The following is an 18232-nucleotide window of genomic DNA, read 5'->3' on the forward strand; positions in this document are numbered from 1 at the left end:
ACGTCATCTACAATCACAGTACAGTTAGCAATAACATGAGAGAAGATCAAAATGAAGACTGTAGGGAAAAAAATGTGTTTCAATGGAATAGGTATTGACCACTTTATCAGACTCTGAATCTATTGGACCTATTTTATAATTGATAGGATTCTATCTTATCTATTGATATGTAATTCTTTCTACTGATATGCAAAATTCTTTATTGTCCAGTAAAGTCCAGCAAGGCCAAATTATTATCTATTGACATGCAAATTCTTTCTTGTCCAGTAGAGGATCAATTATCTTCTCTGTAACCCAATAAACAAAAGAGTTTTGCCTCCATTTACATATTCATTTCAGTATTTCTGACCTGTGTGTCCATTCTCTGGACTCTCTTTTGAGCTGGTTACAAAATCTGCCTGGTTCCTGGTTTGTCTATGAATTAAATGAAATCTTTAACATGTATTTATTTTTTAGTATCGATGAAAATCATAATTTTATCTTTTTCTGAAAATTATCTTTGAACAAGATGAAGAAAGAGAAAAGTCTAAATCTGATGATTAAAGATGGTGACAAAAAAGTGACAGAATTTACCTTGAAACGCAAAACACATCTGTGTAAATTTTATACTCATGCTTACCTTGATCATCTTTGTCATTACTATTTGCAAACTCTGGTGAGTATTTTGAACAATCTAAGCCCAGAAGTTCCTGCTGTTGTTTTAAAATTTCATCCATCAATCTGGAATTATTTCTTTTGAAAATACCTTAAAAAGAAAAAAAGTGAGTAAATCCCAACTAGGTTAACTTATCAACAATTAATGAATGTTTGTTGTGAAAACAACACTGCTCCCAGAATTGGACAAATCCCAAATGAAACAGTGACTGACTGAACCTAACCAGAATCTAAAAGAAAAACACAACAAAACTTTGTTAATATGAGTCTAGAGTCAGGCTAATGTTACAAAAAAAAAAAAACCAAGAAAAAAAAAAGACAGGGTGACTACTTAGAGTCAGTATGAATATGATAAAATTAGACTGAGAAAAGCATTTTACTTTTTTAAAAAATATTTTATTTATTATTTGACAGAGAGAGAGAGAGAGATCACAAGTAGGCAGAGAAGCAGGCAGAGAGAGATGGGGAAGCCGACTCCCAACTGAGCAGAGAGCCTGATGCAGGACCCTGAGATCATGACCTGAGCCAAAGGCAGAGGTATAACCCATTGAGCCACCCAGGCACCCCTGAGAAAGATATTTTAAGAGATCATTTACTTGAAACCTTTACTTACAGATTAAGAAACTGAGACACAAAGTCCTTTAGAGACTTGTGCTAGAATTTAAAAACTACAGCAGTGATCTAGAGAGAGCCCTTATCTTCCTGACTCCCAGTCCAATGAACTTTCCTTGCAGATCCACTATGTACACTCAGTACTATTACCTTAATTTGAAAGATTTTTATTTATTTGAGAGAGAGAGCATGAGTGCACTCATGGGGAGGGACAGAGGGAGAAGAAAGAGAGAGAGTCTCAAGCAGGCTCTGGGTAGAGCATGAAGCTCCCGTGGGCTTGATCCCACACCCCTGAGATCGTAACCTGAGTTGAAACCAAGAATCAGATACCCAACCAAATGCACCACCCAGGAGCCCCTTCATTAGTTTTTTGTTTTTTTTTTTTTTAAATAAAGATTTTATTTATTTATTTGACAGAGAGAGAGATCCAAGTAGGCACAGTGGCAGGCAGGGGGAGAGGGAAAAGCAGAGAGCCTCTGAGCCCAATTCAGGGCTCGATCCCAGGACCCTGAGTTCATGACCTGAGCCAAAGGCAGATGCTTAATCAACTAAGCCACCCAGGTGCCCCTTTATTTGTTTTTTTAATGATAAGACGAAATAGTATGAATTATGTAAAAAGCAGAGAGAATACACAAAGTAAGAGAACCAGAATTTAGTAAAGTCAAACAAAGCATGGAAAATATATTACATAAAACTGTGTTTGGGGCACCTGCGTGGCTCAGTGGGTTAAAGCCTTTGCCTTCAGCTCAGGTCATGATCCCAGGGTCCTGGGATCGAGTCCCGCATCAGGCTCTCTGCTCGGCAGGGAGTCTGCTTCCTCCTCTCTCTCTTCCACCTGCCTCTCTGCCTACTTGTGATCTCTCTCCATCAAATAAATAAATAAAATCTTTAAAAACAAACAAACAAAAAAAAACTGTGTTTGATCCTTCAACCATGCACAGAAAAATTAAAACTTTTAATTACTATTAGGTCATTGAGAAGGATGAAGAACTATGTGACGTATGTTTAATATAAAACTAATAAAGAGAGCTCTAAAAACAAGTGACAAGTTTTTAGCTGTTTTCAGAGGGGCAGTTCTCCAATGGCCAGTGGCTTTTTTACCTTATATCTAAAGTGTTCCTACTCTGTACTCTCAGTCAGATTTGACTTTAAAGCACTTCAAAGATTAACTAGGAGAGAGAACACTGTAAATATATATAAAATTACATGGAATCTGCTGTATACACATGTCAACTTGGTGGTGTATGTGTTACAGCAATTCAAAGATAAAAAAGCAGTCTCCTTTATTTAGTAAAGAAAGGGTTTATAAAATAAGCAAGACTTGAGCTAAGCTGACTTGAGAAACTTAAAAAAAATGAGAATACTGTTTTTCAAAACAAACAAACAAACAAAAAAAAAACCTGAATTCAAAGGACAGACAAATGTTGCTGGTGCAAAGGATTTGAGAAAAGGAGACAGACCCAATTTTCACTTCATGATGTCTACCGAACAGGTAACCAACAATTCCTAAGCAATGTGGTAATGGTGAAAATTTAGAACTTCAGGAAAATTAACCTGACAACACTACAGAGAAAGGCAGGCAGGAGAGTACTGTAATAGCCCACTCATAACTTGATGAGGCAATGGAAGGAGTTCATTATAAAAGAAGCACTGACAGAATGAAGAGCGTACTTAATTAGAGGTGAACACAGAAAATTCCATGACTTTAATCCTAGCGAACAGAAAACAGTAACTTTTTTTTAAAGTGGGGAAATTCTAGCAGAGAAGTGGTTTAAAGGAGAATAAGCTTAGTTTTAGAGAGCTGATGACAGAATATTTAGGCAGGGGATACCAAAAAAGTGATTAAAACACATGAGGAAATGACATTCAAAAGACGTCCTCTAAGTACCACGTAGGTAGATCTAGATCTTGACTGTTTTGCTCAACGGGGGCCAGCACAGTGAAGACAACAAATAAATGTATGCTGAAAGAAGACAACAGGTCAGAGACTGGCCGGGGGACTTCAAAAGACCTCTTAAGGGTAAATGACATTTCAACTGGCCCATGAAGAATTAGGAGAATTCTTCAGGGGTACACACAAGAAGTGAGAAATAAGATTTTCAAAGGTAAGGAAATATACTTGAGGGAGAGCAGGGGCTAAGGTTGTGGCCCCTTTATGAAAGCCCACAATCACAAGATCAAAAGCCAGGAAATATAAATGCAAACATTGTGTAGTAGTACCCATACCCAGAGTGAAATTAAACAAAAAAATATAGTCCCAAATACAGCCAAAATTTTTAAAGGTAGGGGATTAATATTAGAAGCTATTTGAAAAACAATGTTTAGTATAATAATACTTGTGCAACAACAGAAATGTGTAGGATATGAACATCTTCAAGTAAATCACAAAATTCACATGTATGACACAAAGGCATATACTTCAAAACAACTACATAATACAGACTTAGTAATGTTATAAGATTTCCAATTATTTATGCAGATAAGAGATAATTTAGACCACAGTTTGGTCTATATCATAGGTATAAATTATGGAAGACATATGAATTTTTTTTAAGATTTTATTTATTTATTTGTCAGAGAGAAAGAGAGGGAGAGAAAGCACACAAGCAGGCAGAGAGGCAGGCAGAGGCGGAGAGAGAAGCAGGCTTCCTGCTGAGCAAGGAGCCCAACTCGGGACACAAACCCAGGACTCTGGGATCTGACCTGAGCCAAAGGCAGCAGCTTAACCCACTGAGCCACCCAGGCGTCCCAGAAGACATATGAATTTTAAAAACAATGCAAAATCTCCACAACACTCCTGCCAGGACATATGGAACTTATTAAAATGTTAACCAAATCTATTTCTCACATGAGCTAAGATTATTCATTTCAACAGTAATCTACCAGTAGGAACTCTTGTTTTTTTCTATTTACACGACACTGATCCCTTTCTTTGATACTCTGAAGATCTATGCTTCAGTTCTCACCAATTCACTCATCTTTGCCTTAGCTTCCAGATGAGAGTGGTAACACGCTACAGAACTCTTGCTCTCTCCAAATCAATGGGTGGTATTCTTTATTACCAAAATATCACCACCTCTTTTCAATCTATACCTTTCCTTCTCAATCTTTCTAAAGTGTTACCATTAATGACTACCCTGCTTCCTTCTCAAAATTCTATCCTTACCCCAGATTGTCTGAATGCCCTTTCTTAGCTCTACTCCCAACCTGCTCCTTGAATGGCCCCTTCTCCCTTTTCACTGCATCTGTTCCCTCTTCCCACCTGTAACTGGAGATTACTCCTAGAATTCCTACCTCCACTTTCTCTTTCTGTCCAAGTGCTTTTTGTTCTCTAAGTCTAGTCACCCATAGGACTTTACAACCACTCAGGACCAGGACAAGGGTAAGATGAGTGAGGCAAGACTTAAGGAGGCACCAAAAAACTCAGTTATTAAGATAAATAATAACTCAATGCAATATCTTTAACAACTTAATGCAAAACATCCACGATGAACAAAACATTAAAATTTTAAGTAAAAACAGGATTAGCATTTGGTTAACAATTCCAATTCTTTCAAATATCTAACTCTACCTAGAAGTTCTGTAAACATCTGAAAATGAACAAACCTAAAACCTGGCAGCTTATCTTTTAAAGCTAGTTCTCAAATACTTCTATCAAGTTTGTTTGTTTCTTTGTTTTAATGGAACAGCACCATGAATGTAAAACTTATATGAACTTAGGGACACGGACTGAAGGGAACAGGCAATGTAAGAACAGTGAATGTATAAGGATGATGGGACAATGGGTGATTTGAAATTGTAACTGTTGTTAAGCTATGTATATAATTAAAAGAAAAAAAAAGCCATAGCCCTTTTTGTTGTTCTGTTTCTAATAAAGGCATCACTACCTACCCAGTTACCCAGGCATCTTCTCTACTCTCTAGTAATTTCACTACCACCTCCAATGCCCTACTAATATGCTAAACCCATATCTCTCCTACAGCAATATTTTCTATATCCATTTCCATTTGTTCCTTGTCCCCAACTATTTCAAGCAATTCTCTTCTTTAAAATATTACAATCACCTTCCAATGGGTTTTCCTGCCCCTTCTAACATGTATTACTAGGTTGGCAACTAGATTAAATGTTGGGTTCATCTTTAACCCTGACATATTTTCCAATTTTATTATCTCCAAAGGCCCCCCAAATGCTTAATGTATTAAGAACATACTGCTCAGGGGCACCTGGGTGGCTCAGTGGGTTAAGCCTCTGCCTTCGGCTCAGGTCATGGTCTCAGGGTTCTGCGATCGAGCCCCGCATTGGGCTCTCTGCTTGGCAGGGAGCCTGCTTCCCCCTCTCTCCCTGCCGATTTGTGATCTCTCTCTCTCTCTCTGTCAAATAAATAAACAAAATCTTAAAAAAAAAAACAAACAAACATACTGCTCAGATCAGCATTAAGTTGTGCCTAGGGACGCCTGGGTGGCTCAGTCAGTTAAGCATCTGCCTTCAGCTCAGGTCATGATCCTGATGTCCTGGGATCAAGTTCTGCATCGGGCTCCTTGCCCACCTGCTGCTCACCATGCTACTGTGCTAACCCTCTCTCTCTGACAAATAAATAAAATCTTAAAAAAAAAAAAAAAGATTGCAGCCGATGTTACCACACATGGTAGGTAGAAATAATTTTATTTATGAAACAAATGACTATTTCTCTGTAGTATGCTACTCCCAGCAAATTAGAATTGCCTTATGCCCCGCCCCAAACATATGATGTAAGTCCAATGTCCATCCTTTGTGACCTTCCCAGCCCCATGCCTACTAAAACTCTTCATAAGCCAGCTAAAATATCACTTACCCTCAAGAAGCCCTTTCCAATTCCCCAGACGGATATGCCCCATTCCTCCTTGGACTCACCCTCAACAAATACACACTTTGTTCAAACTCCGTAATAGAAAATATTCTACTTTTTATTCTAATTATAGCTTAATCCCCCTACTGAATTGCAGTCTTGCTTATGAACTTGTGTCTTATTCATCTCTTTTCCCCTAAGGCACCTTCCACATAGCAGGAGTTCAATGTTTATTTAATAAACTGAATTACCAGTGCACAAAGTACCACCAACAACAAAACCTAACTGGACATGTCTCTGAATGGAATTTTTAAGAAGTTTCCAGGAACCTCTCACAATAAAAGCAGGCACTTCCTTAATGCACATAGGCAGAAATTCTGTTAAAAGGGAAGACTACAGAGGCACAGTTACAAAGTATCTTTTATAAAGACGCTCATAAAGTTATTTTAAACACAACCTTTGTCTTGGCTGATTTGGATGAAGAAATTAAATATACAGGTATTGCTTCTGAGAAGTGCTAAATACAGACAAAGCACAGTATCAGCAAAATGATTTCTGATACCTCATAGCTTGCCCCCTCCAGAAATCCTGATTATATACCACACCCATCTCACTTTCCTATAAGCAATACTATCAACTTAAAATTTACTTCAGGATTCAATGTGTGCCCACACATATTTCACATGATACACAAGAAATGCAACAAGATGTAAGACTGCCTTTGACTAAGACAGGCAATTCCTCTGGAAATATCATAGTATGATATTACGCAAGTATTTATACTTATGGAGTTCTTTGTCTCATATCATAATTCATCTTTTTTGCCTTCACAGGCTCTCAATGGAAGCCAAAATGTTGTGAAATAAGTCAAGCAGAGAAAGTCACTTATCACATGGTTTCAATTATTTGTGGAATATAAGATACAGCATGGAGGACATTGGGAGAAGGAAGGGAAAAATGAAGGGGGAGGGATCAGAGGGGGAAATGAACCATGAGAGACCGTGGACTCCAATAAAAAAATTGAGGGTTTTAGAGAAGGGGGTGGGAGGATGGGTTGGTCCAGTGATGGGTATTAAGAAGGTATGTATTTCATGGAGCACTGGGTGTTACACGCAAACAATGAATCATGCAACACTACATCAAAAACTACTGATGTACTGTATGGTGACTAACAACATAATTTAAAAAAAGAAAAGAAAAGAAGGCCAAAATGTTGTGATAAAAGAAACTATCACAAAAGTCATTTTATGTAAAAGGAAGTTGGGACCATAATCACTCAGAAATACCTTACCTAAGGGAAAAACAACTGCAAATACATTTTTGAGAAAAATCACACTTTATAGAATCATACAGCAATAAAATGAAATAATTGTTTTATCCCATCTTTTTACAGATGAGGAAATAGAACTAAAAAGGTTAAGCAATTGTCCTTTTTTTAGTTAAGAGTCTTTGTTAGTTAAGAGTTTTTAAAATGCTGGCCTGAAATCCAAGTCTCTTGGATTCTACTTACTCAGTTCAGTAACTACTATTTTTTTTTTTTTAACGATTTTATTTATTTGACAGAGAGAGAGATCACAAGTAGGCAGAGAGGCAGGCAGAGAGAGAGGAGGAAGCAGGCTCCCTGCAGAGCAGAGAGCCCGATGCGGGACTCGATCCCAGAACCCTGAGATCATGACCTGAGCCGAAGGCAGCGGCTTAATCCACTGAGCCACCCAGGCGCCCCAGTAACTACTATTTCTAACACTGATAAACACACAATGTTAAACCCACTTTACTAATATACCCATTACATTCTGAATTCCCCTCCCCCAAAGTTGAACTCTATTAAATATATACAATTAGCCTTTTCACAAATAAGCCACATCTTTTGAAAAAACTAGGACTAGAGCTCCTTTTTAAAAGGCTTTTAAGAAGGTTTCACAGGGCTAACAGTTATTTAAATTCTTTAAGAATGATTTAGGAATCTAAAATAAGTTTTTATAATAATAATTTAAAGAATTTTGCATTATGTTTTGTTGCTCTACAAGTATATCTCATGTACTCTCAACTTCCTAAGTGTAAACTACCTGTAAATAGACAGAAAAGATATATGGAAGAACTATTTTTAAAACACATAGATTCACATGTACACATACCCATGAACATTTATAATTTCAATAAGAAATAAAATATTATGCTAAGAAAACTGGACCTCAGTTTTCTCAGGGTAGAAAGGCTACCCTGGTTTTGGTATTTCTTGATAAACATTAGCTGTGCACTTTGGGGGCCAATGTAAACATTTTAATCTTAAGAAATATCTATTTCAAATTCTAGTATTCAAATCTATTTACAATGCTCAAAGTATAAACAACAAGGTAAGGTAATGTTCCCTAACCATCCACCCTAAACTGAATGCCCCCAATCTTACCATCATAACACTTCAAGTTTTTACTATTTCTTAGTCTTTGTTCCCATGCATGTGTAATCCTGGTTTATAGGATCATTCAATTTTTTTTTCACTTGTGTAACATGTATTCTTCCTCGGTGCTAATCTCGTGATTATTATAACAATTGCATTATATAACAAAAAAGTCTTTGCTGATTTTATTCAGCTCTCAAAATACAAAATCAATATTCAAAACTGAGATCATTACCATTATAGCTACTGCATATTCTCTCAGCATTTAGGTTTTCATCATATTCAAGGAAAAGAAAAATGCCAGTACAACTGGTGAACATAGAAATTAAGTGGAACAAAAAACATATGAGATCAGACAGAGATGTAGGCAAAAGGGTCATACAAAAGGGTCTGTGGGCCTTAGTAATGAGCTGAGAAAACATTCCAAGTACAATAGGAAACTGATGGAAGGTTTTATTCAGGTTTCGAATGATGTTAACAAAAAAGATCACCTTGCTGGTGAGTGAAGAATGGATTATATAGGGGCCTGAATATAAACGAAGATCTATCAGGTGGCTACAGCAATAATCTAGGTGAAAAATAATAACTCAAACTGGGGTGGCTGCAATGGACAACCAAAAGTAGTATCCAATTTGAAACATATTCTAGAAGTAAGGCCAAGGAGGCCTGTTGATACATTACAGGTGGAATATAATGTAAGAGATTCACAGAAGACATCTAAGTTTTTAGTTGGGAAATTGGTTGGAAGGTGCTAGTATTTTTAAAGATAAGAAAAACCGAGAGAGAGACAGGTCTGGGGTAGGGGGGAAATTCAAGAGTACTGTTTTGGAAATGTTATGTATCTGAGATGTCAAATAAAAGTGAACCTGTTAGGCAGTGAGTTGGATATAGGAGCTGGAATTACGGGAGAGATCAGGACTGGAGATACAAATCTGGGTATGAGCATTTAAAGGCTATCTGAAGTGATAAGAATGGAGAAACCGTCTGGTATAGGGGTCAACAAGCTACTGCTATGGGAACACAGCCTCAACCACTCACTTATGACTGAGTTTTGGACTCACTGGAAGAATTGAGTAGTTGTAACAGAGACCTCTAACCCACTAAGCCTAAAATATTTACTAGCTGACCCTTTAAGAAAAAGCTGGTTGACCCTTGACCTAGAAGATAACATGAATGAGCGAATGACAAGGCATATATACATATAAGCAGCACAAAACACCTCAACATTTAGAAGTGGAACAAATGAAGAGAAGCCAGAAGGCTCAGAAGGAACAGAGCAAGACAGGAAGAAATCCAAGCATATATGATATCATCGAAGCCAAGACAGAAATATTTCAGAGAGTGGAATTAAGTATGCTCTACATGCTCTACCTGTTAGAGTATATACTATATTCAGGACCCTTCCTGAAGTTTTCCTGAAATCTCTACTATATTAATTAAAATGACATTTTAGAATTATAGATTTCAATATTTAGTCTACACTTTCACTCAAGCATGCATACATTAACTGGGTAATACAACCATGACATACGTACTTTTTTTCAAATTAAGGTAACCAAGTAAGGAATTTTGTTTTTTTTTTAAAGATTTTATTTATGTATTTATGTGACAGAGATCACAAGTAGACAGAGAGGCAGGAAGAGAGAGAGAGGAGGAAGCAGGATCCCCAGGGAGCAGAGAGCCCGATGTAGGGCTCGATCCCAGATCCCTGGGATCATGACGTGAGCCAAAGGCAGAGGCTTTAACCCACTGAGCCATCCAGGCGCCCCTAAGAAGGAGTTTAATTAGACAAGTATTCACTCAGCAAATCTTATATGTATTCCTTAAACACTGCTTCTTTTTTAAAATTTATGTGAAATGAATAATCAATTCCATAAAATGAGACTTTTAAAGCACCTATTTAATGTATCTTCTTTTAAGTCTGAAATTAGAATTTTTACCATGGTTATCCCCTCCCTTCTATAGAAACAGATTTCAAGAAACATCTACAGCAGGTATTTACAGGGCAAGGTCCTGGGATCTAATCGCACATGGGGCTCCCTGCTTGGCTCCCTCTGCTTGTGCTCTGTCAAATAAATAAATAAAATCTTAAAAAAAAAAAAAAAGACAAGGGAAGGGAAGAGAGAAAAGTGGGATAAACACTAAAATAATCTCTCCGAATTATAAAGCATAACCAGCTATGGAATTAATAAGTGTCCATCCTTCAAAGTGGCCTTTTATCCTTTTAAACTAGACACGTAAGTGACCTAGTGGTTACCCTCATTTAATTTCTCTAACAACCCAATTACCCTATCAGAAGCAATCTTCAGAGAAAAAAAACATATACTTATGAAGCAATTGTTAAAATTTTACATGACTAAAGTAGTCATAACAAAATAAATCTTATATGCCATTAAACAATTTTACTTTAAGGGAGAGCCCCAGGATACTTCATTGGAATGAGCACACTGTAGCAAGGGAAGAGACCTGTGACTGCGGCACAGCAAATGTGACAAGTGCTGTGCTTCCCAGCCCAGCTCTTCAGCAGGAGAGATGTGCGCGATTAACAAACCGCACGGGATTTCTCAGCCTCTGGGTGCACATCTGAAAAATGAGAAAAATGTCTTCACATACTCTGCTTACCTGACAAAGAAATAGTTCAACACAGAGCAGAAGTCCCATAAAATTAAATTTGGTTGATTAAGAAAGTATGTCCTATAATTCATAGGATTAACCTCTGTATTAGTGGTATGAAGAAAATTCTATTTGCCTTCAAATACATTACAAATTATTTCTATTATCTGTAGATAAATACCACTTTAATCAAGGCTTTAAGATGACCCAACATAATTAGGAATAATACTAAAACTGACTACATTATAGTCATATTCTCTTACACAGTGGAGGTCAGTATAGCAAAACAGTTAAGTACAAAACCGCTACAAGAAAATCTAGATCAAATTCTAGAGCTGCTCCTTACTAGATATGGGTGCTTGGCTTTCTAAGTGTCAGTTTCTTGATGTGTAAAACTGCTAAGGATTTAATGCACTTCTTTGCATAGTATCTGGTACATAGTAAGAATTCAACAGACACTAATTATTCCTATTAAGTAAAGGTTTATTTTTTTTTTAATTTTATTTATTTGACAGAGATCACAAGAAGGCAGAGAGGCAGGCAGTGAGAGGAGGGGAAGCAGGCTCCCCACTGAGCGAGAGCCCGATGGAGGGCTCAATCCCAGGACCCTGAGACCATGACCTGAGCTGAAGACAGAGGCTTTAACCCACTGAGCCACCCAGGTGCCCCAAGGTTTATTTTCATACACGGGTCCAGTACTGTGGCTAAACAGAAGGGTACTCAAGAGAATGAGGTCATTTCAAAAGTTAACAAAAGCAGAGTAAGGCTTTTCAAAGTCAGCAAAATTGGGGATTGAATAACCAAGACCTTAACTAAAAGTCAACAGAGCTGACATTATAAGGATTGATGGTAGCATTTCACTGGGTACCTAACTTTGTGGCACAAAAAGAGGACATTCCAGGATGCTAAGGTACATGTGAAATTCTGTACAGGACAAAAAGTACACAAAGGTGAAGACTGGGAACAGATGCTCCCATGCATGAGTTTCCCCATGAAGGAAGACAAGCATCCCAGTTTGTACTGCTCATTATAACAAGATATAATCACAATCAATGAATAATGTTATGCTGAAAAGAAAAAAAAAAGATATAATCACAATACAACTGGACTTTCAATACTTCTTCCAACTCTGTATTTCAATACGAGGAGAACAAGAAGTACTTAGTAAAACCATATCACCCAACAGCATCTGTGTCACTGTGCCAAATACAACTCGGGCAAACTATGTTCATTTCCCTCCATTATTTTAGGGGTCCTGGGTATTCATGCTGGGAAACAAATTACATGTACAACGCCAAAGTAGACACTGTAGGAGAAGCAAAAATGAAAAGGATAGATAAATCTGTGGAGCTTACAATCTAGTAAGATGATTCAGGCCCACATACATGACTACTACTTTAGAACAGAAATACCTTTAGAGATGTAAAAAGTTCTGAGGATATCCAAGGATAAAGCAAGATAAAAGAATGGAAGAGTCAAGACAGGCTATGTAAGAGATCATAGTGAGTAAGGATGAACTTACAAGGATCAATGAGAGCCTCTGACTAGTAGACAGCCATTTGTCAGAAAAAGAAGAGCCATTCCAGTGAGAGGGAACATCAAGTAACCTAAACATGGATGCAGCAAAAGGTATGTAAGATAGTGAGAAGCAGGTTGAGGAGGCTGGGAGTACACTGGGCAGGCATTTTTAATGCCAGTGTGAGAAATCTGTACCCAAAATCAATTTCAGATTTCAGTCTGAAATTTCAGTCCCAGATTTACAACTTTACAACTATGGAAGTTAACACCAGAAAGAGCAACACAAAAGAATTCTGTTCTCCTGTTGCTGAATCTTTACATAGAAGACAATGCCTTATTCTGGAACACTCCAATTTTGCTAACTAATATTAAGCCTCTACCCAGACTGCCTCCCTCATGAAAAGGAACATGAAGAATGAATAATCTAAGTAAGATAAGTAGCAGAGTATCCCTCAATTTGTGCTAGCCTCAAACTTCAGTGCACAGAGGCGGTGTATAGACAGTCTGATAAAAACAAAGATGCTCAGGTCCCACTCCCCTAATTCAGTCTGATCTATAACTGTTCAATCTCTATTTTTTAAGATTTTATTTATTTATTTGACAGAAATAGCACAAGTATAGGGGAAGGGCAGGCAGAGGGAGAGAAAGAAGCAGACTTCCCCACCGAACAGGGAGCCTGATGTGGGGCTCCATTCCAGCATGACCTGAGCTGAAGGCAGCCACTTAAACAAACTGAGTCACCCAGGGGCCCCTGAATCTCTCTTTTTTTTTTAAGATTTTATTTATTTATTTGACAGAGAGAGAGAGATCACAAGTAGGCAGAGAGGCAGGTAGAGAGAGAGAGGAGGAAGCAGTCTCCCTGCAGAGCAGAGAGCCCGATGCGGGGCTCGATCCCAGGACCCTGAGATCATGACCTGAGCCGAAGGCAGCGGCTTAATCCACTGAGCCACCCAGGCGCCCCCTGAATCTCTCTTATAAGCATCCCCAATGACTCATTCTCAGACGGTACCTTGGCCACATTTTGAAAAATACTGCCCTACAGCAAGGTCTCCGCATGGCACCAATAGAGCTGGGCAGTAAGAACAGGTCCCATCACTGAAGATAACAATACATACCCGGGTAACGTGGAGTTAAGCATACTTCAAGTGAGACCCAGGCAAGCATAGCACCCAAAAGCCCCTAAACTCCAGTTTTTTTTTTGCCACCCCAATTATGGCCATTTCTTCAGTTATAATCATGGAGACAAGTTAGGCAAATCTCTTTACTCAGGTCCTGTTCCTTGAGCTCTCTGCTCAACCGGGAGTCTGCCTTTCCCTCTCCCTCTGCTCCTCCCCCTGCCAATGCTCTCTGGCTCATTCTCTTTCAAACAAATAAAATCTAAAAACCAAACCAAACCTCCTTTCTGTTTTTTTGTCAATACCTCGTTACCTTGACTTCTTCCTTTTCATTAACAATCATTTTTCTTTTAGCAAATGTAACACAAAATATTTCTGAACCACATCAGCAATTCGTTTTCAGGAACTGCTGGAACAAGGAAGTGTGGCAATATTACAATCTTTGTAGGTACAGTCACCAAGTTAAACTGTTTAGCTATACATCTGCCTTCCCTTCTGGAATATAAAGGTACTTGCTTGAAAAGAATCAACTGTATGTATGGGATTCACTTGTAAGTCAATTCACCACATTGTTTAATGGCTTCAACTAATTTCCATTTCTGCTTCATTTCTTTCCCCTGGGAGTATTTGTGTTGCACTGCTTTAAGCAACGATAGTGTCCCTTCCTAACAGTCTTGTGATTCCTATTGGTCTGCTGACTTCTTTAGAAGTTCCATAAAATGTCAGTCCCCATTAAACTTTATCCTACAGGTTACATCACTTAATGATGATAGGCTGAGTCACCCTATTCCTTGCTGACTGCAAGGAAGGTGCCAGGTTAAAGATAAATACCTTCGAAGAGTTACTGTCTGACCTCACCCTATCTTTCTGACAAAACCCCACAATTGACACCCACCTATCTGAGAAAGATTCTAAGGGGAAAAAATCAAACTGTAGCTTCCGTGGCACATACAAGTAATTTACATTACTGAACAGAGAATAAAATATTAGTTTCCTTTCCGTCATAGCAGTACATCTAAATCATCGTTAGGACACCTGTGTCTCTAAAAAATATTCCACTGCTTTCAAGATCTAACTGAACTCAAGCCTGACATTTAGAGCCTTCATCAACATTATCTCCAACTCATAATGTCCCACTGAAAGCCCATTTCCTCTGCCTGAACATCTCAAGTTCCTCCATTCAAAATTTCTCTCCCCCAATCTCATGGCGTTTACTTACTCTCAACACTTCTTGTTATTAACCCTCACTTAGGTATTTGTCTACTCCCCATAAGCCTGACAGTCCACGGAGTCAAATGCAAAATCACAAGGAATGTGCTAAGCACAGTGCTGAAGGTTTGTCGCTACCCAGTAAGTGTTAAATTCTCGTACTTAAGAAAATCCCCCATGGTGAAATTCATTCCCTTCATCAGAACTTAAGGAAGGGAACTATTCTCTCAAGGTCTGTGTTAACCACTAAGGATCAAGGACTGCACACTATCCCAGAACTCTGAAGACTAAGTGATTAGTTTCATTTTGCCACCCAGTCTCACAGACTTCTCGCAGGCCCAGTTCAACTGCTACCTGGTCCCAACCCCTCAGCTTCCGTCTCCTACCCTTCACAGCCTGACAATGACTTAAGAGCGCTGCAACAAAAGGGCAAGTACGTGGAAAAGTACGGATGCTGGCGATCCTCAGGTCTCTCTTCTGTGAAACAAGGGTATACAAATACCATCTACCTTACCGGGGCACTGTAAAGAACAAGAAATGTTTTTAGATGCATAGAAAACGACTGAATCGAATAGAGAGACTTGGGAGGTGTTAGTAAATCCTCTCTCCCTTCCTCGAAAGCTCTGGCACAGTAATATGCACTTAAGGGCCTCGGGACTTGGCAACTGGAAGAGCCTGGAGCACCGCCGTGAGCGGCACGCCCTGGATACATCTGCCGGATGTGCGGTCCCGGCGGTCGAAGATGCCCCGGTCCCCCTACCCGCGCCGGACCTCACCTTGGTGGTCGTAGACGCTAATGTAGGAGATGCCCACAGCCATACACCACACCACGAGACTCGCGATGTCCGAGAAGCTGGGCTCCTGCTCCTCTTCGGTGACCACCAAGCCCATATGCACTGGCAGCTTCTCCAGGGAACGGCCGTCCGCGCGCCAGCGCAGCCGGGGGTGAGAGGCGGCCGGGCCCGGCCTCCCGCGCGGGTGCGGGTGGTGACGGCGGTTCCTGCCGGCAGCCGGGGGCTTGCGGAGCGTGAAGCCGAGCGGCGCTAGGACCGCGGCGGAGGCGGCGCGATAGCAGCGCCGCCAGATCCAGTTCCAGGTGCCGAACCGAACGCGGAGCCAGGAGGTGAGCGTGCGGTGCAGACAGAACAGAGCGTGCAGCACCCGCCACACCAACTCGTACAGCCCCGTCATACTCTCGTGGCGCCCGGGCGCCCTCACCTCCCTCCCTCCTTACACCCGCGGCGCGACGGCTTTTATCCAGCCCTGCGGCCGGCGCGGGCCATCGCTCCACGTTCCCCCGCCCCCCCACGCCCGAACCCCTTTCTGCTGCCAACACCTCACCTCGCCCCCGCCGCCATCTTCCTCCTGCCTCGGCAGCCCCGCCCCCGCTAGTACATGGACAGTGCTGATTGGCCGGTGCGAAACTGTGACGCGGCCTCTGGGTCCGAGGATGTGGCCTAACCCGGCGCGGCAAGGAAGGGCGAGCGCTTGCGAACTAAGCGGGCCCGAGACCAAAGCACACCCCCTAGAGTGTGGAGGGCGAGATGCAGACGCCGCCAACCTTGCCCGCAGGATCCCAGAAAGGTACACGTCTTAGAGGTTGGAACGGGCGATTTCAGGGACTCCGCGTCCCTGGGGGACTTAGTAGTCTTATACTGCCTACTTTCATGGACAGGTCAGAAACGGTTTCTAAGAAGTAGAAGTGACCCAACTGGATTAGAAATTACAAACGCCAGAAACAATCTAGGAATGGAAGCAAGCCAGCTGTCAGCAGTGCTACATTTCTCTGACTTACTCTAGCCCCAGTGTTTGCAGCTTCAGACAAGATTAAAGCCATCAATCTCATCTCCCCATGGCCAACTCCCAGGTCTGCAGGCACATGTGGGCTACAACTTCTGTACTTCCTTGAGCTGCAAACTTAAGCAAAGGGGTTCTGGCCCCATCTCTGTCTGATAGTACCCACCACGGCCCCCAACATGCAGATCCTGGTTCCTCTCCTCAAGTGTTTGGTTTTTTTTCCCTTCAAGAGTAACCAGAGGTAGGTTAACAGGTCTCCTGGCTTAAAAATGACCAGCCTCCCCGGGTGCTTGGGTGGCTCAGTTGATTAAACATCTGACTCTTGGTTTCAGCTCAGGTCATGATCTCAGGGTCATGGAATCAAGCTCCGCATGGAGCCCCACATTGAGCCCCATACTATCTCTCAACTAAATAAATAAATAAATGTTCAACCTCTACAAGGGAGTAGGGAGGGGGCTCCCACTTTTCTTCTTTGGCATCTTTCAGTGAGGTGGGGATGAAAGCGTCTGGTGGTTGTTCTCAAATTCTGGCTACTTCTCTGTGCTTAGAAGGAGGTAGTTTTCCTGCAGCCCAATGCTTCTAACAGTGATGTCCACAATAGCCGAACTATGGAAAGAGCCCAGATGTGTACTGGCAGATGAATGGATGAAGAAGATGTGGTATATACATACCATGGAATATTATTCAGCCATCAGAAAAATGAAATAACTGTAGGAATACTTAACTGTAGAAAACAAACTGAAGTGGGTGGGGGGATGGGGTAACTGGGTGATGGACATTAAGGAGAGTGTGTGATGTAATGAGCACTGGGTGTAATATGCAACTGATGAATCCCTGAACTCTATCTCTGAAACTAATAATACACTCTATGTTAATTAATTGAATGTAAATAAAATAAAATTTTTTAAAGAGGAGGTAGGTTTGGTGCCTTTTGTTTTCTGCCACAATTCTGGGATAACAGGAAAACATAATAATATCCTGTTAGGTATTGAATATCCATTCAATCCAAATTTTATGCACTTCTCTCTTTTCTAAAGAATTTCTTATTTTGTCATTTTCCAAAAAAGTAGTAAATGTGACACTTCTAGGAGTGTTAGGGGTTTATATAAATATAATACACATTTTGGACTTCTTAAGCGTAATTCCCAACACCCAAGTCCTACCAGGGACAGAAAAATGCTGAAAGAATTTCACAGCCTCAGAAAGATAGTAAGTCCCCAACATTATGGGGACAAAATACTGCGTGATTCCAAGCGTATAACATTCTTGATATGTCATATATCAACATTCCTTGTGTATCAGTCTGGTTCTGATGCCTGCTCTCTGTCTTCAAACTGGTTTTGTTTTGTTCTGTTCATTGGTTTTGTCTTTAAGAATGCACTGTAATTTTTATTTGAGGATTGGACATGATATACTGGGGAAAAGCAACTGCTGTGAACGGTCCTTTAGTAATGTGAATGAGTTGCAGAGGACGGGAAGCAGAAAGGGTTC

General features: G+C 40.3%; 1 protein-coding gene across 1 annotated transcript in view; it reads right to left on the reverse strand.

Annotated features, from left to right (window-relative positions):
- Nucleotides 1-16279, reverse strand: part of NUS1 (NUS1 dehydrodolichyl diphosphate synthase subunit) — a 29815-nt gene extending 13536 nt beyond the window's left edge. Inside the window, exons 1-2 of the mRNA XM_046005673.1 lie at nt 15721-16279; nt 620-745 (exon numbers count right to left, since the gene is read on the reverse strand). Coding sequence (XP_045861629.1) covers nt 620-745; nt 15721-16135 — 541 coding nt within the window. The 5' untranslated portion in view covers nt 16136-16279. The remainder of the gene's footprint in view (nt 1-619; nt 746-15720) is intronic.
- Nucleotides 16280-18232: the final 1953 nt, after the last annotated feature.

Source organism: Meles meles, chromosome 5 (assembly GCF_922984935.1).
Source record: "Meles meles chromosome 5, mMelMel3.1 paternal haplotype, whole genome shotgun sequence".
Lineage (NCBI taxonomy): Eukaryota > Metazoa > Chordata > Mammalia > Carnivora > Mustelidae > Meles > Meles meles.